Here is an 18,866-nt window from a genome sequence, read left to right as displayed (position 1 = left end):
CCATAGCGCGGGAAGCGCGCAGCCTCCTGGGACTTGCAGTCCCTCTAGGCCCTTCACACCGGCCGCTTATTCCCGCTCAAGTAAGTAGCGCCCAGGCCCACGCTCCGGCTGCAGGTTGAGGGGCGGGGGAGAGGTACCTGTTTGGGCTCGGTGGCCACGGGCGGCGGCGGGGGCACCGCCTGCACGGGTCCGGCCGGCATGACTGCGACGCTGAGGGCTGCCAGTCCGCCTCGGTGTCGGTGAGGAGTGCCGCCTCAAGACAGCCTCCCCGCTCGAACAGTACGACGAGCTCGCAAAATGGCGGCAGCCGAGCGAGTTGTGGCCGCGAAGGTAAGACTGACGCACTTCCGGGACCGCCCCCTCGCCGTGGCGCGCTTCCTGCTCCACCCCGCGGGCACCGCGGCGTCCGACGCCGTTGTCAAGGCAGCGGCTGGAGCGCCGGGCTAGGGGTTTCCGGGGTTCCCGGGAGCCGCAGGCGCGCCGGGGGCAGTTCCCGGAGCCGACCGGATACAGTGGCTGAAACCGCGACGCCGAAGACAGGTGAGATGTTCTACGTCACCCGCCGGACCCCCGCCGCACACAGCTCGCGCCTCCTTTACTCTACAGTGCCTCGCTCAGTGCCAGTGCCTCGCTCCCTTCGACACCGCCTTCCAAGAGCCCAGCTCCCTCCCATTGGCCTCTCATTTCGGAGAGCCCCTGTGCCCTCAGGCTCGCCGCCTGAGAGCCCCGCTTCCCTATTCCCTTAGTCCCCCCTTTCATTTCAGGCCCACATCCTACAAGCCGCTCTTCCAAATCCTACGCCCTTAATTCCCTTTTCCCATAGGCCTGCCTTTTCTTGCTTCCACCCCCTGCCTTCCGTAGTCCCGATCTCAAGCCCCACTGGGGCCTCCCTCTCAAATCAAGGCTGCTGCTTTTTCTTTTTTGTTTTTTTCTGAGACAAGGTCTTGTTCTGTCACCCAGGCTGGAGTGCAGTGGCGCGATCTTGGCTCACTGGAACCTCCGCCTCCCGAGTTCAATCGCTGAGTTCAAGCAATTGTCCTGCCTCAGCCTCCCGAGTGGCTGGGACTACAGGCGCCCACCACATCCGGCCGTGTGTGTGTGTGTGTGTGTGTGTGTGTGTGTGTGTGTGTTTTGTAGAGATGGGGTTTCACCACGTTGGCCAGGCTGGTCTCGAACTCCGGACCTCAAATGATCCTCCCGCCTCGGCTTCCCAAAGTGTTAGGGTTACAGGCATGAGCCACCGCGCCCGGCCAGTTTTAAAATTTTTTTTGTAGGGACGTGGGAGGACGTCTCCCTATGTTGCCCAGGTTGGTCTCAAACTCATGGAGTCAAGCAGTCCTCCCACCTGGCCTCCCGAAGTGCTGGGGTTACACGCATGAGCCATCACTCAGGGCTGCTGCTTTAGGCTTCACCCCTCACTCTCACAGGTGCGCCCCTGCAAGCTATGCAGCTCGCTCCCCAGAGGCCTACCTCGAATCCTGCTGGCTTTCTCTCCCTCTCCTGAGATCCCCCCCTCCTCCCCTCCTCAACTCCGGAAAGCCCGGAGCTGGCCGGGAACCTTGCCTGGCTTTCAGTTTCCTCACCTGTGAAATGAGGGAGTGATAGGAAGGGTTGCTCTCTCAAGTCTTCCCCCTCCCCCGCACACATCGTAGCTGTGTGTCATGGTTGTTATTAATGTAGAATAATGATAGCTAGGATGTATTGGTCATTTACTATGAGCCGGATCCTGTGCCCAACACTTCATGTATTACGTCATTTATTCTTTATAGCACCCTATTTACAAATGAGGACAGTGAAGTTTGGAGTTGGTAGAGTGGGAATGCAAGCTCAAGCCAGTCTTATTCCTCTACTAGTGCAGTTAGTTATTCTTTTGTCCTTAGTCCCTTCAGCGTCCCCAGGGATCCAGGCAATTAACAATCTCATGTTTGAGACTGGCATCTGCCACATCGCTGGTTTTAGAGTTTCCCATGTTTTCGTAGTGGTGACTTTGAATCTCAGCAGTCACCCTGGCTGGGAAGTAGGCGTCATTTTTACCAGTAGGTTAGGGTACTAGGTCTTAGAGAAGGCGCTGGAATGTTGAACGGAAGTGTAGGAAAGGCTCCTGCTCTTCTCTGGGAGTCAAAAGTCCACCTTGAGCCCCAGGAAATTGAGGAGAGGCAGAGATAGCTGCTGCTCCTTCCTAAGGGTTCAATTAGTGCAGTCACCTATGTGTTCCTGGGTACAGTGCAGGGCTGGCAGCCTCAGACTGAGGGTTCCACTCAAGAGTGAGGAATTACAGAGAGCTCATGTCAAGTGCTTTTTCACTTGACATGCATGTAAGTACTTCTTTTTTTTCTTTCTTTTTTTTTTTTTTTTTGAGACAGAGTCTTGCTCTGTCGCCCAGGCTGGAGTGCAGTGGCACAATCTCGGCTCACTGCAAGCTCCGCCTCCTGGGTTCACGCCATTCTCCTGCCTCAGCCTCCCGAGTAGCTGGGACTACAGGCGCCTGCCACTATGCCCGGCTAATTTTTTGTATTTTTTAGTAGAGACGGGGTTTCACTGTGTTAGCCAGGATGGTCTCGATCTCCTGACCTCATGATCCACCTGCCTCGGCCTCCCAGAGTGCTGGGATTACAGGCGTGAGCCACCACACCCGGCCGCACGTAAGTACTTCTTAAACCATGCTTGTATCTGCATGACTTGAATTTTCAGAAGAAGCAACATAAGGTCATCTTGGATTTTCCTGAACTTGGGCATTTGCTGCTGCTTAACTGAACCAGGATCTAGTGGGAGTTGATATCCAAAATTGCCCCATAGGGCAGCTGTAGTTATTTGAAGATGAACAGACCAGTGTTTCCTGGTGCCTTCACAAGCACACTTATGAATTCCAGGTGCTTTGCCACCTGAATACACTTCCTCCCAGGTTGGGACTTCTTGATTGCTTTATTTCCTTCATGCTCTTTTCAGGAAGGAAACCCAGAATACTTCCATGTGTTATTTTGCCTTTGTTTCTGCCTCCCTCCTTGGAGACATAAAATCTCTTGGGCAGCAGTAGTTCATGAGAGGCAGCTGCCAAGACAACAGGAGTGTGGGATGTGGGCATGTGTATTGTGAATGTCATGGGGCAGACACGTATCACTTGGGTGATATCCCATGGGTGAAACTGGCACACACAAGCTTACCCCTTGCAGAGACCCTCAGATATCGTTGGTAGTTCCTGGAGGACAGGGCTCCTTGTGCCCTGATGTGTTCCTGGTCTTGCCATAGTGCCTGGCATGGAATAGATACTCAGTCCTCATTTACTGAATGCACACACAGCATCCGACCCTCTGCACCATCCACTACAGTACCTACCAGCCGATACGGCTTTTGAACATTTGAAATGGTTTCTGGTTCAAATGGCCATGTGTTGTCAAACAGGCATTCGATTTTGAGACTTAATACCATAAAAATGTTAAAAATCTTAATAATTTTATATTGGTATGTTGAAATGGTAATGTTTTGGGTATATTGGGTTAAATAAAATATGCTATTAAAATTGACTCTTTTTTTACTCTTTTTAATGTGTAGGGGAGAAAAAGTAATATCTTTTCCTCACTCATTGCAAGTTTAATAAAAGACAGATTAAAGTGGCTCACACCTATAATCCCAGCATTTTGAGAGGACAAGGCCAGAGGCCAAGAGGCCAGGACCAGCCTGGGCAACATAGCAAGTCTCTGTCTTTACAAAAAATTAAAAAATTAACCAGGTGTGGTGGCACCCACCTGTAGTCCTACCTACTCAGGAGGCTGAGGTGGGAGGATCACTTGAGCCCAGGAGTTCGAGGTTACAGTAAGCTATGATAGCACCACTGTACTCCAGCCTGAGCGACAGAGTGAGACCCTGTCTCTAAAAAATAAATAAATGAAGTAAAATTTTAAAAACAGATTAACAAGAGAAAAGCATACAAATGTATTTTATAAAAGTTTTCCCTGACATGGAAACCTTCAGAAATGAAAACCCAAAGAAACAAGGAGATCTGTTTTTATGGACAGTGTGCAGAATTATGATTGGTGGACCAAAAGGTATGATCTGGAGGGGCACGGTAGTTCACACCTGTAAACACAGCACTTTGGGAGGCCAAGGAGGGTGGATCACGGAGGTCAGGAGTTGGAGACCAGCCTGACCAATATGGTGAAATACCGTCTCTACTAAAAATACAAAAAGTGGCCGGGTGCGGTGGCTCACACCTGTAATCCCAGCATTTTGGGAGGCTGAGGCAGGCGGATCATGAGGTCAGGAGTTTGAGACTAGCCTGGCCAACGTAGTGAAACCCCATCTCTACTAAAAATACAAAAATTTGCCAGCTGTGGTGGCACGTGCCTGTAGTCCTAGCTACTCAGGAGGCTGAGGCAGGAGAATCACTTGAACCCAGGAGGTGGAGGTTGTGGTGAGCCAAGATCACGCCACTGCACTCCAGCCTGGGCAACAGAGCGAGACTCTGTTTCAAAAAAATAATAAAAATAAAAAAAATTAATGAAAGGCTGGGCATGGTGGCTCACGCCTAATCCCAGCACTTTGGGAGGCCAAGGTGGGTGGATTATGAGGTTGGGAGTTCAAGACCAACCTGGCCAACATGGTGAAACCCCGTCTCTACTAAAAATACAAAATTTAGCCAGGCGTGGTGGCACACCCCTGTAATCCCAGCTACTTGGAAGGCTGAGGCAGGAGAACTGCTTGAGCCCAGGAGGCAGAGGTTGTAGTGAGCCAAGATCATGCCACTGCACTCCAGCCTGGCCGACAGAGCGAGACTCTGTCTCAAAATAATAATAATACAAAAATTAGCCGGGCATGGTGGCGTGCACCTGTAGTCCCAGTTATTCAGGAGGCTGAGACAGGAGAATTGCTTGAACCCAAGAGGCGGAGGTTGTGGTGAGCTGAGATTGCGCCACTGCACTCCAGCCTGGGTGACAGAGCAAGACTCCATCTTAAAAAAAAAAAAAAGTATGATCTAATAGTAATAAATGAGGGAGGGCGTGGATTTAGCAAGGCCTGTTTGCTCAGATTCTTCTTGGTGTTCCTGTGTGACATTTCTCCCCATCTGGGTATAGGGCAGGACACCTGTCACATGAGGGTCTTCAGGGGAGAAGGAGGGGAGAGGTCACAGACTGACCTTCCTGGCAGCCTGCTTCAGAGAAGAAGGATGAGGGGAAGATGAGAGTGGCCATCCTGCTTCTGCAGTTTTTTGCATTTCTAAGGTGCCATATCTTGGGGTAGCATTTCCTGTACCCCATCAGTGGCTAGTAGAAAAACCTAAAATCCCATGTGTGGCTTGTATTATATTTCTTTTAGACACTGCTGCTCTAGAAGTAGCATGGCCTGAGGACAGAGCAGAGATGGTGGACTCAGAATCTCAGCTTCCTGAGAGACCTCGGGCAAGCTCCCTAACTTTTCAGAGCCTCAGTTTCCTCCTCTGTAGAAATGAGGCAGATTCAGGGAAGTGGCACACAGTAGTTCTTCAGTCGAACCAGCACTATTGAAGAGTGCCCTCTGCTCAGGCTGGAGGCAGGCAGCCCACCTGCCCCTTCTCTCACCTCCTTCCTCCAGCCTGGAACCCCTTCTCCTTCCTGGATAGCCTTCCACCCTGCTCCCAGAAAGCCCTGCCTGACTGTGCTTTCACTCACTGTCCCTGTCATCCCTTCCCAGGGTCTGAAGAGCTACTCAGGGCCAACCCTGCACTGGAGACAGGAAGCCGGGCACGTGGATGAGCCTCTGACCCAGAGCCCTGGAGCCCACAGGCTCATCTGAGAACTAGACACTCAGTCACTCCAGCTCCACGGGCAGGCACCTGCACAGAGGTAAGGAGAGGGCCCCGTCCTCTGGGAGGTTGAAGAGTCCACCACCCTTCCCCTGAGTGCCTCTGAGCTTCCCAGCACCTGTGGGCACAGGCTGGCCCTGAGTCCTCTCAGCCCAGGTGACCAGGTCATACCACACGCTCACAGGGAGACAGGCTGCCAACCACAAATAACTTCGCAAATAATGATTCCATTCTGGCGGTGGTGTGTGCTGGGAAGAAAAAGAACAGGATGCTCTGAGAATGTGTGACAGGGAACCTCGCCCGACCTGGGGCCCTGGGGAGTTTTCCTGAGGAGGGATGTTTGGCGGGGGGGCCTGAGGGAGGTGTCTTATCTAGAAGAAGTTTGGGGAGGGGCGCGTTCTGGGTGGGGAGACACTGAAGCTGGGGCAGGCCACACAGGGCAGGAGCCCCAGGAAGCATTCCAGTCTTGGTGCTGTAGAAAGAGAGGAAAAGGCTCCAAGCAGGGGTAGGTTGCCTTATTAAACAATCACTCTGGTTGCCATGTACAACCAAGAGGGACCAGGTGGTACAGGGCAGAAGAGAAGTGGCTGATCCCTCAGGGAAGCTCTGGCAGTGTCTCGGGAGATGATGGGGTAGGAGCAGTGTCGATGGAGAGAAATGCTGGGTTCCCAGTGTGGTCTGGATGTAGGATCTGCAGCACTGGGTCCTGGGACATGGGGGTAGAGGAAAGAGGGAACTCAGGAAATGCCTAGGCTAGGGCCAAGCCAGGTGCACTCAGTGGGATGTCATTTTCTGAGATGAGGGAGGTTGATGGGGAGGTTAGGTTTGGGAGAACAGTTTTTCAGCCAGGCCTGGACTTGCTGGAGGCAGAAGGGGCCATGGCCTAAATGCTGCCCAAGCAGCCCCTGCTTCAGGGAGGGGCTAGTGCAAGGAGGTACTTCCTGCACTGAGAAATTTACCAAGGACAAGGGGCCCCTGCTGGCAGGTGGAGAGGAGCTGGAGCTCAGCATCCGCATAGCTGCCTGACTCCCAGCAGAATGCTGGATCTGAAACAAGCTGCCAACTCACACCCCAGCCCTGCTGGAGGGTGACAAGCCACAGGAGGGACCCGGGCAGTGTCTCGCTTCTCCACTTTCTGAGTCAAGGGTCACAGAATGTTCAGATCACCACTTTCAGATGTCCACAGGTGGCAGAAGATGGACCAGAAGCATTCTGTGTGGGCCGCAGGGGAACTGGGGAAGAACGGGAGCCAGGCACCCACACAAGACAAGGATGGACTTCACTGTGGTTACTGCTAATAATATTATTCATAATAAAAATAGTTAATATTGGTTGAGAACTTTTACTGGTGCCTTGCATTGGACCAAGCACCTTACTCATGATCCCTTTAACGCCTTCACAACAACCTGGCCTGCTTGGAGACAATGTCCCCATCTTACAACTGGGCCTCGGTGACTTCTCTGAGGCCAGGAAGGGGCAGGACTGGGATTCTCTGCATAAAAACGTAGCAGCAGTCCTAGTGTTCAATAGATCAGTAGGGTGACTAGTTTATACTGATCTATTGTACATTTCAAAATGGCTAGAAGAAAATAAATAGAATGTTTCTCTTTTTTTTTTTTTTGTAAGACAGAGTCTCGCCCTGTCACTCAGGCAGGAGGGCAATGGCGCGATCTCGGCTCACTGCAGCCTCCACCTCTGGGTTCAAGCAGTTCTCCTGTCTCATCCTCCCAAGTATCTGGGATTACAGGTACCCGCCATCATGCCCAGCTAATTTTTGTATTTTTGTAGAGATGGGGTTTCACTATGTTGGCCAGGCTTGAACTCCTGACTTCAGGTGATCCGCCTCGGCCTCCCAAAGTGCTGGGATTACAGATGTGAGCCATTGTGCCCGGCCTCAGATGTTTCTTAACATGAAAAAAAGACAGGCTGGGTGTGGTGGTTCTCACCTATAACCCCAGCACTGTGAGAGGCCAAGCCTTTCAGAGAGGACTGCTTGAACCCAGGAGTTTGAGACCAGCCTGCGCAACACGGTGAGATCCCATCTTTACAAAAAAATTTTTAAATTGCCAGTTCAAGATGTTACCCCCCAAAAATAATAAATAATTAGCTAGGTATAGTGGCACATACCTGTAGTCCCAGCTACTTGGAAGGCTGAGGCAGGAGAATCACTTAAGTCCAGGAGGTTGAAACTACAGTGAGCTGTGAGGGCTCCACTGCACTCCAGCCTGGGTGACAGAGGCCATGTCTCAAAAAACAAAACAAAAGGAAAAAAGGAAAGACAAATTTAAGGTGATGGATATTCAAAGTACACTGATTTGATCTTTACAAATTATATATGTATTAAGTAATTCTGAAACTAGGTACCTTGAAACTATGGACATCTATTATGCATCAGTAAAAATAAAAATTGTTTTAAATATATATATAATGGGATTGAGTGTGGTGCCTCACGCCTGTAATCCCAGCACTTTTGGAGGCCAAGGTGGGTGAATCACTTGAGGTCAGAAGACCATCCTGGCCAACATGGAGAAACCCTGTCTCTACTAAAACTACAAAAATTAGCCAGGCATGGTGGCGGGCATGTGTAATCCCAGCTACTCGGGAGGTTGAGGCAGGATAATCGCTTGAACCCGGGAGGCAGAGACTGCAGTGAGCTCAGATCACGCCACTGTACTCCAGCCTGGGCGACAGTGCTAGACGCCATCTCAAAAAAAAAACAACAAAAAACAAAAAACGTACATATATATAATGGGTTCCCTATCACCAGAGTGATGACAATAGGTCTCAATGCAAGTTTTCACATTTTTCTCTCTTGCACTTTAGAAGTCAAGTGCATTTTAAATTTTCTTTGCAATTCTTTTTCTTTTCTCCATTCAATCACTCAGTCATTATTTGCCAGTGAGCATCTACAGTGGGCCAGGTCCCCAGCTGGCCACACTGGGGACACCACAGGGGCTAAGATGGCTCGGAGAGAAGGCCGTTCCAGCAGACAGCAATCAGAGCTGAGATGGGGGAAGCCCAGAGGGAGTATCTAAGCCAGCATGGAGGGTATTTAGGGAAGCCTTCTTGGAGGAGGTGATATCCAGGAACCCTGAAGGATGAGAGGAGTTAGCCATGTGATGGGAATTGGACAGGGAAGCATGATTCTGACAGAGAGGACAGATGGGCGAGGATTTAGAAACAAGTGCCTCGTGTGCATGAGCTGCTACTGGTAGCTCATGGTGGTAGGAGGGAAGACTATGAGGTAGAGGGGAGGGGACTAGAGAGAGGCGAAGCGAGGGATGTGTCCAGAGGTGGCTTTTCTTCCATGGGCCACAGGGAGTACCGAGGCATTGTGGCCAGTATGACATGGTTCAGTAGAGTTTGGTCCAAATCTCTGGAGCGGAAATCTCTGGAGGCCTGCCCTGTGACCCAGCTGGAACCTGCTGCAGTGGTCTAGGCAGGATATGACAGTGGCCTGGTGTGGCCCAACACTTCCCATCACGCTGTAGCTGTAACTCTCAGTTGTGTGTGCCCTGTTCAAGGGTTCACTCTGGGAGGAAAGGATGAGAGGCATGTTCTTGTTCATAGCTGTATCCACCCAGCCTTGAGCTGGGGACCCGACGTATGTAAGTCCTTAGGAAGGACTTGTGGAGTGATGGACTCTGCAGTATGTGCTCAGGGTAGTGGGACTGAGAGGCTGTTGAGGCCACCCAGAACCAGGTCCAAAAGGCCTTGTCACCTGGGGCTGGGAAACAGACTTCTCCCCGGGGTCTGGGGTGAACTTCTGGCCTAGTAGCCCCTGGGCAGATGAGGGTTTCAGGGAGTTTCCTCTAGCAGCAGCCACGTGACTCTGGCTGGCAGGGCTCTTCTGTGCTCACCCCAGGAGCTGTGAGGATGGCGCACCTGCTGGGCAGCCAGGCCTGCATGGACAGCCTGCGCACAGACCTCACCGACCTGCAGGGTGCCATCGTAGACGTCTTCTCCCGCGCCGGGCCTGTGCGCTTCCCCTCCTGGAAGTTCCCTGACCGCATGGCCTGTGACCTCGACATGGTGGCCCTGCTGGAGCACTATGACCATGTTCCGGGTGACCCCGAGTTCACGCAGCTGTCCCATGTTGTGCTGCTGGAGCTGGTCATCGACAGGTGAGGGCCTTGACCAAGCCTGGTCATCTCAGGATGCCGGCACCTGCCCCTGAAACCAGTGGCAGCTACAGAAGCCCCTCCAGAGGCGGGGGTGATGTTGGAACAACAGTCACCATTGAGTACCTGTCGGGGCCACATCAGCTCAGGACTTTCAAAGTAGTCTTACCTTTTATCGTTTGTCTTGTGTTGTGTGCTGTGCTATCCCGTGTTAGGCTCCTAGCCCGTCCACCTCAGGCAGTTGATTTCCACTCCATCGGTCTCTGTGGCACCACATCTGTGACCACGGTCTCTCAGCTGCTCCCAGCTGCCTCCTCAGGGTTTCTGTGTCGGGGACCCCATAGTTGCTTCTCAGAGTTTCCATCCCGGCCTCTCTTTCCTGTTGTCCTGTGGGTTGTGCTGTTCCCTCTACATATCACAAGGCCAGAGACGGGATGTATTTTTCCAAATCCTGACCCGCTGAGAAGAGCCTCGTGGATTCTCCTGCAGCCCCATCACTTCTAAGCTATCATTAAAGTTAACATGGTTGACCGGGCACGGTGGCTCATGCCTGTAATCTCAGCACTTTGGGAGGCCACAGCGGGTGCATTACTTGAGGTCAGGAGTTCAAGACCAGCCTGGCCAACATAGTGAAACCATGTCTCTAGTAAAAATACAAAAATTAGCTGGGTGTGGTGGTGCGTTCCTGTATTTCCAGCTACTCAGGAGGCTGAGGCATGAGAATCACTTAAATCTGGGAGGCAGAGGTTGCAGTGAGCCAAGAGCACGGCAATGCACTCCAGCCTTGGTAATGGAGTAAGACCGTTTCTCAAAAAAAAAAGTGAAAATAAAAATAAAGTTAAGATGGTGTGCCAGGCACGGTGGCCGACACTTGTAATCCCAGCATTTTGGGAGGTTAATGGGAGAATCATTTGAGAGTTCAAGACCAGCCTAGGCAACATAAGGAGACCCCATCTGTACAAAAATATTTTAAAAATTAGCTGGGTGTGTTGGTGCATGCCTTTTTTTTTTTTTTTTTCCGGAGTTTCGCTCTTCTTGGAGTGCAGTGGTGTGATCTCAGCTCACTGCAACCTCTACCTCCTGGGTTCAAGAGATTCTCCTGCTTCAGCCTCCCAAGTAGCTGGGATTACAGGTACCCACTGCCACGCCTGGCACATCAACCTGTGGCTGTGGGCAGGCTCTTCCCCTTTCTGGGTCTCAGCTCTGTCATCTGTCAGGTAGAGGCTCTTGGCCACTGAATGAATGTAAGGCACCCAGAACTTTTCAAGGACTCAGGATACAACTGAGGCAAGGCCAGGCCTGGCTTCACAGAGCTCCCTGGTCCAGTGGAGAAGAGCCAGGCAGAAGTCCCACCCAGGAGATGCAGAAGAGGCTCCCAAGCTGAGGTTGTGGCCAGGGAGGGCTTCCTCGGGGAAGTAACCCCTGGGTTAGGTTTGAAGCTGGCCCAGCAGAGCATATTCTGAGACTCTCCAAGCCCTTGATGTCTGGGCCAGTTCCGCAGAGCCAGAGCTGCAGTTGTATGGTCTGAGGGTGTGTTGGCACCAGCCTGGGCCCCAGCAACCTGGCATCTCTGCCCGCAGGCTCCTGCTGCTGCTTCAAAGCTGCATGAGCTACTTGGAGAACCTTGGCTCCGAGCAGATGATGCCCCCTGCACGGGCTACGGGGCCCTGCATGTCCGTGGGGCTCACGGTGCGGCGCTTCTGGGATAGCCTGCTGAAGCTAGGCACGCTCCACCAGCAGCCACTCCCCCAGGTGGGTCCCAGCCTCTGTCTCCCCACTGTGGTGGCCTTCACAGCTTGCCCCAGCTCTGGCTTCCTAGCCTACCACTGTGTGCACCGCCGCCTTCACTGGCTCCCACTGCCCTCCCAGTCAAGCCCCACACAGTGTGGCGGTTAAGAACACAGGCCTTGGGGGTCATGCCTTGCTCCCTGGCTCTAACATCCCTGTGGGACTTTGGAAAAATCTTGCCTACTCCAAACCTCAGTTTCTTCATCTGTACAATGGAGATCATGTGAGCCCCGTTTGTTATGGGCTATCCCATAATCTACACAACCACCCGCTGGGGAAGGACCACTGTCACCGTGATGGGGAGGAAACTAAAACTGAGAGTGGTTATGGTGACACAAGAGCAGGCATGTCCACTGATCAAGAGCCCAGTAACCAGCAGCTGTGATGTCACCATCACTCAACACCATGCGTACAATCAGATCAAGGCTGGAGCTCGGGGTGTGGGCCGCAGAGAGGAGACCTGGGTGTGGTAACTTGAGTCAGAGTAAAAAAGGGAGAAAGTTCTCTCTTATTCACGTCGGTGTCAGAGAACATCTGAGGGTCTGCGTGTCAGGCAAGGCTGTCACACTGTCACAGAACATCCCCAGAGAACCAGTCACCTCCCTCTCTACTTTCTCCCTCACCTGCTTTCCCTTGTCTTTTTCTGAACACAGAAAGGGGCAAACCAAAGAGAGACTCCCACCTCCAAGCCCACCAAGGGCGAGCCAGCCAGGAGCCCTGAATGTCTGCCTGCCAAGTTCATCAAGCCCTCCTCCCCAGTGCCAGGCTTGCCCCAGACCTGCCAAGAGCCAGAGAGCATCCCTGTCAAAGCCTCCCTGCAGTTCCCAGCCACGACCTCCAGGAACACCAGGAGTGTCTACTCCCAGACCATTGAGACGGCCCTGGTGCCCTGTGACGCATGCGCCAGCGTCCAGGGAAGCCTGCAGAAGGTGGGCAAGGCGGTCATCAGCCTGTGTCAGAGCCAGAACTTGCCTTCATCCTTAGGCCAGTTCCAGCAACTGGTACAGGACAGCATGGGGCTCAGGCCACTGCCGGCTGCTACAGTGGGCCGCTGGGCAGCAGAGCAAAGGAAAGACCTGAAGCGCCTCAGTAAGCACGTGGAGGCCCTCAGGGCCCAGCTGGAGGAGGCCGAGGGGCAGAAGGATGGCCTGAGGAAGCAGGCGGGCAAGCTGGAGCAGGCGCTGAAACAGGAGCAGGGGGCGCAGCGGCGACAGGCAGAGGAGGATGAGCAGTGCCTGTCCGAGTGGGAGCGTGACAAACAGCAGCTGCTCACAGGTCTGTGCCCCAGAGGCCAGACGCCTGGTGCCAGGGTCTCTGCCACAGCCTTTGCATGGATGTTTGTGAGACAGGACTTCCAGGGCAAGTGGTTTGTGTGGAAGAACCCAGGCTGGGACACAGGCAAGAGGCAGGGAAGGGAGGGCAGCAAGGAAGGGTGTGTTCGTCCGGTGGTGACACTGTGATCGCAGTCCCCCTGGGGCTGGGAACTGGGCTAGGACACTTGCCCAGACTCATCTCTCAGTCAGGGAGGGAGCCGAGGTATGTATCCACTTGCGCTGTCAGTCATTGAGGGCTACTTCCAGAGAGTTATTCCCCTGGCACTTCCAGCCAAGCAGAGCAGCCTCTCTGGTTTTGGCAGAAGCCATTGGAGACGTAGTTCCTGGCACCAGAAGTTGGTCAGTGCTCACTGACGGGAGGCCGGAGGGATTTGCCCTTTCTGAGCCTCACAGTTGCCTCCATGGATGACATCAAGGCCCAGAGAGGTGTAGACACATGGCAGCCAGCACATGAGAAAAAGGGTGGACGAGGGCCCAGCCGCCTCCACCAACCTCCCCAGAGCTCCTCCCATGACCGCAGGCGGCCTCTCTGCAGGCGGTGGGCTGCCTCCACTCCATGGGGCCCACTGGGCATGAAGGCCGCCGGCCAGCTCCATGGGACCCTCTGAAGGGCCTCTTTCTTGGCTGCCATAGAAACAAGTGACCTAAAGACAAAGATGGCCACCCTGGAGAGAGAACTGAAACAACAGCAGGAGTCCACGCAGGCTATGGGTAAGGAACCCTGTCATAGGCCCCGATGCCACATCTCAAGCCAGGGGTGTGGCTGGACGAGCATCGTCCATCTCTGTCCCCTGAGCATCCAGAGCGAAGACGAAGGGTACCAGCCACAGGAGGGTGGGCCTGACCAACCACACTGTTGGGCGATGACCAAACTGGGGTGCCGCCTCCTACCCAGAAAGCACCTTCTATTTTCCAAACCCACTTCAGGCAGGGTCTAGAGCCCCATTTTGTTCCTGAGGACTCTGAGGCCCAGAGATGGGATGTGAGCACCTGTCCTGGGTCTGAGGTAGTACAGCGCTCCCCTGCCCTACCATCCCACGTCCACTCAATGCTGCAGAGACAAAGGCCCAGCAGCTGCAGGAGGAAGGCGAGCGCAGGGCGGCAGCAGAGAGGCAGGTGCAGCAGCTGGAGGAGCAGGTGCAGCTGTTGGTGGGTCGGCTGGAGGGCGCTGGCCAGCAGATCTGCTGGGCCAGCACGGAGCTGGATAAGGAGAAAGCCCGTGTTGACAGCATGGTCCGCCACCAGGAGGTGAGGCCGGGGCCCTTGCCAGCCTGGGCACCTGCAATGTAGGCTGCAGGGAGAGAGGGCTCCACTGTCAGGGAATGGGGGCTCATCTGTATTGGGTACCTGCTCCCTGAGATACCTCCAGGTGTGGGGGTTGACTCACCTTTACAGAGAGTCTGCCCTGAGCCGGGCACTGGGGGAACAGTGATCCAGGGACAGATACTGCCCAGTGAGGCCTCAGTCTGGAGGAGTGCCCTACAAGCAAAGATGAACAGGTGTGCCACACTCTCCTGCCAGATGGCTAAGGGGTGCAGGGAGGGATGGCCACATCTGCCATGGGAATCCAGAATGGCTTCTAGGAGGAGGTGGCCTTTGAGCTGGATGCCTGTGACAGGCAATTAGCCCATCAGCCAGGGGAAGGATAGGGTGGGCAGAGGGTGAGCCAGGGCCCACAGCTGTGCTCTGGGCAATGGAGCCTCACAGGAGTCCTCAGAAGTGTGGTTGAGGGAGTAGGTGATGTGTTGCCCAGTGAAAGGGGCAGGTCTGGGGGCTGTCCTGGCTGGGTCCACCCTCAAAAGCTCAGCAAGGAGCCAGGAGTTCAGTTGAGAGTTCCCAGGGCCAGACATGGGCCCAGGGTAGGGGAAGCCTTTCTACCCCAAGTGGGTGCTGTTCTCTGCCTTGTAAACTGTCACAGCCACCATGTATCAGGTGTTTGCTGTGACCCAGGCTTCAGGAGCCACAGACTCTGATGCTTACTCCTCGCTACAGCAACAGGAGGTAGATACTATTGTCACCCCCATTTTACGAATGAGGAAACTGAGCCTTATTGAGATTAAGGAAGTTGCCCAAGGCCACATAGCTAGTGAGAGATGGAGCCAGGACTCTGAGCAGTCTAGCATTAGTTCTTCCTGCTTTCCATTCAGTGGGTGTTAGGAAATGTGGGCTTCAGTGACATGGGATGATGTGACACTGGAGACCCAAGGAGAAGAAAAACTTAGTTCCCAGAATTCCTCTCCAAGTGGGGTCTCCGTGTGACTGGAAGGAAGTGGGGGTGAGACCCCCAGAGTCAGCCAACAACGTTCCAAGGGCCAGGGTCTTCAAGCTGGGGTCCTGCCCTTGACCAGGTCTGGTGTGCATCTGCCTGCTGCCAGCTTCCCCCAACCCCTGCCCTTCCATGTGTGTGACCAATGTTCCCTAGACACAGACACACGCCCCAGGGGGGTAGCAGCGGGGGGGTAGTAGATGCTATAGCCTCCTTAGTTCCATATGGCTGGGCCTAGCCCTGTGGGTCTCACAGCCTCCCTGCTTGTCTGTTCCTGCTTAGTCTCTGCAGGCCAAGCAGCGAGCCCTGCTAAAGCAGCTGGACAGCCTGGACCAGGAACGTGAGGAGCTGCGGGGCAGCCTGGATGAGGCTGAGGCCCAGCGGGCCCACGTGGAGGAGCAGCTGCAGAGCGAGCGGGAGCAGGGGCAATGCCAGCTCAGGGCCCAGCAGGTGAGAGTGGCGGTCTTCCTTTTTGCTGGAGAAGTCTCTGGCCAACTGAGTGCCTGCAGGCCTGTCCCGTGTCTTGTCTCGGGGTAGGGACGGTGCCCCAGGGGCGCTTAGTGCCATGTGGCTCATTCAGGAGCCAGGCCTGAGCCTCCCCCTGCCCCAGGAGCTGCTGCAGAGCCTGCAGAGGGAGAAGCAAGGCCTGGAGCAGGCGACTACGGACCTGCGGCTAACCATCCTGGAGCTAGAGCGGGAGCTGGTGGAGCTGAGGGAGCGGGAGCGGCTGCTGGTGGCCTTCCCAGACCTGCACCAGCCCACCGAGACCCAGATCCAGATCCATGGTAGGGGACTGGGGATGGTGCCAAGGGCATGCTGGGGCTCAGGGCCGGCAGCTGAGGGCTCATGTGGCCAGGACACTGGGGACTGCAGTTCCCTAGCGTGCAGCAAGGGTGGAAAGCCGGGCGGCCAGCAGTGCAGCCCCTGTGGACCCACCACAGCACGCAAGCGCTTCATGCGTCATCCACTCTGCATAGAGAGGGATGTGAAAGCCCAACGGTGATGTGACTGCCTCTAGCCACAGCAGCCAAACCCAGACACAGGTCTGGTTGTCCCCACAGACCATGCTTTTTACCACATCACATGCTAATTCTTGCTTGACTTCTCTGTGTCCCCCTTCTTGGTTCTTGGAATGGGTCCCCAAACCACACCATGGGACTAGTCCCAAGGACACAGCCCCCAGCTGCCCACTGTCCTGGACCCCATGGCACAGGAGTGCTAGGTACCCGTCTTGGCACAGGACTGGATATCAGGTGACCTGGATTCTCCCAGCCTCTCCAGACCCCTAAAGCGCTGGGGCAAATCCATTTGCAGAGCTGGCAGGAAGATCTGCAGTTAGCTGCTCGTGAGACATCATCCAGGCCCTTCTGTCCCCTTCTCAACCACCCTGTGAGGCAGGTCATAGTCCCTTTTTACAAAGCAGGAAACTGAACCAGAAGGGGCAGCAATTCCCCCAGGCTCATGGAGCCAGAAGGAAGCATCCATCACAAAAGCAGGGGAAGCGCAGCCTTGCCATTCCCACGCTTGAGCTGGCCGGGTGACCTTGGACAGCTCACTTTGGCTCTAGCCTGTCCAAAACAGGGGGCCTTGTCAGAGAGATTCACTCTCCTCTCCTGCTTATTTGCTAAGTCTTTTTTTTTTTTTTTTTTTTTTTTTTTTTTTTTTTTTGGAGTCTCACTCTGTCGCCAGGCTGGAGTGCAGTGGCGCAATCTCAGCTCACTGCAACCTCCGCCTCCTGGGTTCAGGTGATTCTCCTGCCTCAGCCTCCTGTGTAGCTGGGACTACAGGCGCCTGCCACCACACCCCAGCTAATGTTTGTATTTTTTAGTAGAGACGGGCTTTCACCATGTTGGCCAGGATGGTCTCGATCTCTTGACCTCATGATCCACCCACCTCGGCCTCCCAAAATGCTGGGATAACAGGCATGAGCCACCGCGCCCGGCCTTGCTAAGTCTTTTGAGAGCCCTAGGTCCCACCCAGCTCTCAGATTTTATAATATGGTCATCTTCCCAGCAGGTGAGGGGAGAGGGAAGGGGGAATAAGGCCTCTGGAGAAGGAAGATGAGCTGGGAGGCCTGGTGCACTACACAGCTCCCTTGCACCTGCCGGGCCACCCACCCAAGCTGGTGTGCCTCCCTTCTAAGGTCCTGTCCCATTGGGCACAGGAGGCAGATCCAGCAGCGTGGAATCCCAGATAACATGTCCCACAGACTCTGGCAACGTCACAGATCACATGGAGAGGCAAGTGCAGGCCAACGACATCCGCATCCAGGTCCTACAGGAGGAGAACGGGCGGCTCCAATCAATGCTGTCCAAAATCCGGGAAGTGGCCCAGCAGGGTGGCCTCAAGGTGGGCCTGAGAGGGCGGGCCCTTGGAGACCAGGAGGAAGCCTCTGCCCAGCAGAGGTCTTCAGACTCTGCCCGGGGAACTTGTGGAGAGCCCACCTCATCACATGAGGCCTTAGGCTGTGCTTTTGTGAAACATTTTTCACATTTCCAGAGGGCGTGAGGATGTTACGGATCCAGTGCCTTCCAGTCCCATATCCCCTCTATAGCCATTCATGCCTTCAGGTGCAACAAGAAGCCTTGTCAGGGGTCGGGCGTGGCAGCTCATGCCTGTAATCCCAACAATTTGAGAGGCAGGCAGATCACTCGAACCCAGGAGTTTGAGACCAGCCTGGATGATATGAGACCCTGTTTCTACAAAAAAAAAAAAAAAAAAAAAGCCATGTCAGAAAGAAACCTCCCCTTAACTGCTGCCTGCCTGAGGCTCTGCAGCTGAGAATAGGCCCTGGAAGGCTTCCTAGGCCCCGCCCCTAGGTGGAAGGGCCCGTAGATATGCGCCTGGCCCTTCCCTCCCCATCCCTGGCTCCGACACCCTCTCTGTACAGTGGGGAGGGGACTCCTGAACCCTTCTAAGACTGGCTTTTTCTTTTTTGTAGCTGATCCCGCAGGACCGGCTCTGGTCCCCTTCTAGCAAGGGAACCCAGGGAGCAACACAGCCAGTCCAGGCCCAGAGCACATCCCCAGGGTGAGTGAGGCTTTACCAGAGGTGGGGCAGGTGGGTGGAGCATCCCCCGCACTCACAGGGGATCTTGGATCTGGTTTTCCTTCAGGCCCTTGGGCAGACAGCACCTTCCTGGCAGCAACACGGGCAGGACCCTGCTGGGCCAGCCCTGCGCATCCCCACCTCGGCAGCAGCCCTGCGCATCCCCACCTCGGCAGCAGCCCTGCGCATCCCCACCTCGGCAGCCCTGCAACCAGCCCAGCAAGTCCTTGCTGGAGGGTGTGACCCACTTGGATACCTGCACCCAGAACCCCATCAAGGCCTTGGTCAGGCTGAGGAAGAGACTGTCACCTGGCCGGGGACAGGCCAGCTCTGCACACCAGCCCCAGGAGCGGCCCATGTAGCCTGTGGCAGTGCTGAGGCTGGATGGCAGGTGGCTGGTAGCCCACCCGCCGTAATAAAGCCCTGGCCATTGGCCCACAGCAGTCTTGGCCTCACAGTATGACTGAGCCAAGGAAAGAGCCCTTTCTTCCCCGTCCTGGGCAGGGGCCACTGAGTTCCCAGCCATGCAGTTC

At 54.6% G+C, this 18,866-nt stretch overlaps 2 protein-coding genes across 3 annotated transcripts in view; one reads left to right on the top strand and one right to left on the bottom strand.

The window, feature by feature from the left end:
* The window catches only part of SF3A1 (splicing factor 3a, subunit 1, 120kDa), a 28,793-nt gene extending 28,438 nt beyond the window's left edge, over nucleotides 1-355 (bottom strand). The window contains exon 1 of the mRNA XM_011979090.1: nucleotides 138-355. Coding sequence (XP_011834480.1) covers nucleotides 138-200 — 63 coding nt within the window. The 5' untranslated portion in view covers nucleotides 201-355. The remainder of the gene's footprint in view (nucleotides 1-137) is intronic.
* Nucleotides 49-18,776, top strand: CCDC157 (coiled-coil domain containing 157). 2 transcript variants are annotated; one of them, XM_011979091.1, is made up of 12 exons: nucleotides 49-540; nucleotides 5,665-5,816; nucleotides 9,642-9,900; nucleotides 11,478-11,649; nucleotides 12,339-12,960; nucleotides 13,653-13,730; nucleotides 14,077-14,267; nucleotides 15,568-15,735; nucleotides 15,896-16,070; nucleotides 17,450-17,634; nucleotides 18,227-18,315; nucleotides 18,401-18,776. In XM_011979091.1, the coding sequence occupies exons 3-12, from the start codon at nucleotides 9,653-9,655 to the stop codon at nucleotides 18,693-18,695; spliced, it is 2,223 nt and encodes a 740-aa protein (XP_011834481.1). In that variant the 5' UTR covers nucleotides 49-540; nucleotides 5,665-5,816; nucleotides 9,642-9,652; the 3' UTR covers nucleotides 18,696-18,776. The 2 variants fall into 2 exon arrangements, with proteins under 2 accessions (XP_011834481.1, XP_011834482.1); XM_011979092.1 differs by having other exon boundaries at nucleotides 9,596-9,900.
* The last annotated feature ends 90 nt before the right edge of the window (nucleotides 18,777-18,866 follow it).

Source organism: Mandrillus leucophaeus, unplaced genomic scaffold (assembly GCF_000951045.1).
Source record: "Mandrillus leucophaeus isolate KB7577 unplaced genomic scaffold, Mleu.le_1.0 Scaffold2, whole genome shotgun sequence".
Classification (NCBI taxonomy): domain Eukaryota; kingdom Metazoa; phylum Chordata; class Mammalia; order Primates; family Cercopithecidae; genus Mandrillus; species Mandrillus leucophaeus.
Note: the sequence above shows the minus strand (reverse complement) of the source record. Positions and strands in the feature narration are given on the sequence as shown.

What these genes read in the sequence shown, in the direction of transcription:
- CCDC157 (XM_011979091.1), top strand. Translation starts at nt 9,653, where the DNA reads ATGGCGCACCTGCTGGGCAGCCAGGCCTGCATGGACAGCCTGCGCACA. An exon ending in GCATGGTCCGCCACCAGGAG is followed by an intron (nt 14,268 to 15,567) that starts GTGAGGCCGGGG and finishes GTTCCTGCTTAG; the next exon opens with TCTCTGCAGGCCAAGCAGCG. An exon ending in GCCAGCTCAGGGCCCAGCAG is followed by an intron (nt 15,736 to 15,895) that starts GTGAGAGTGGCG and finishes CCCCTGCCCCAG; the next exon opens with GAGCTGCTGCAGAGCCTGCA.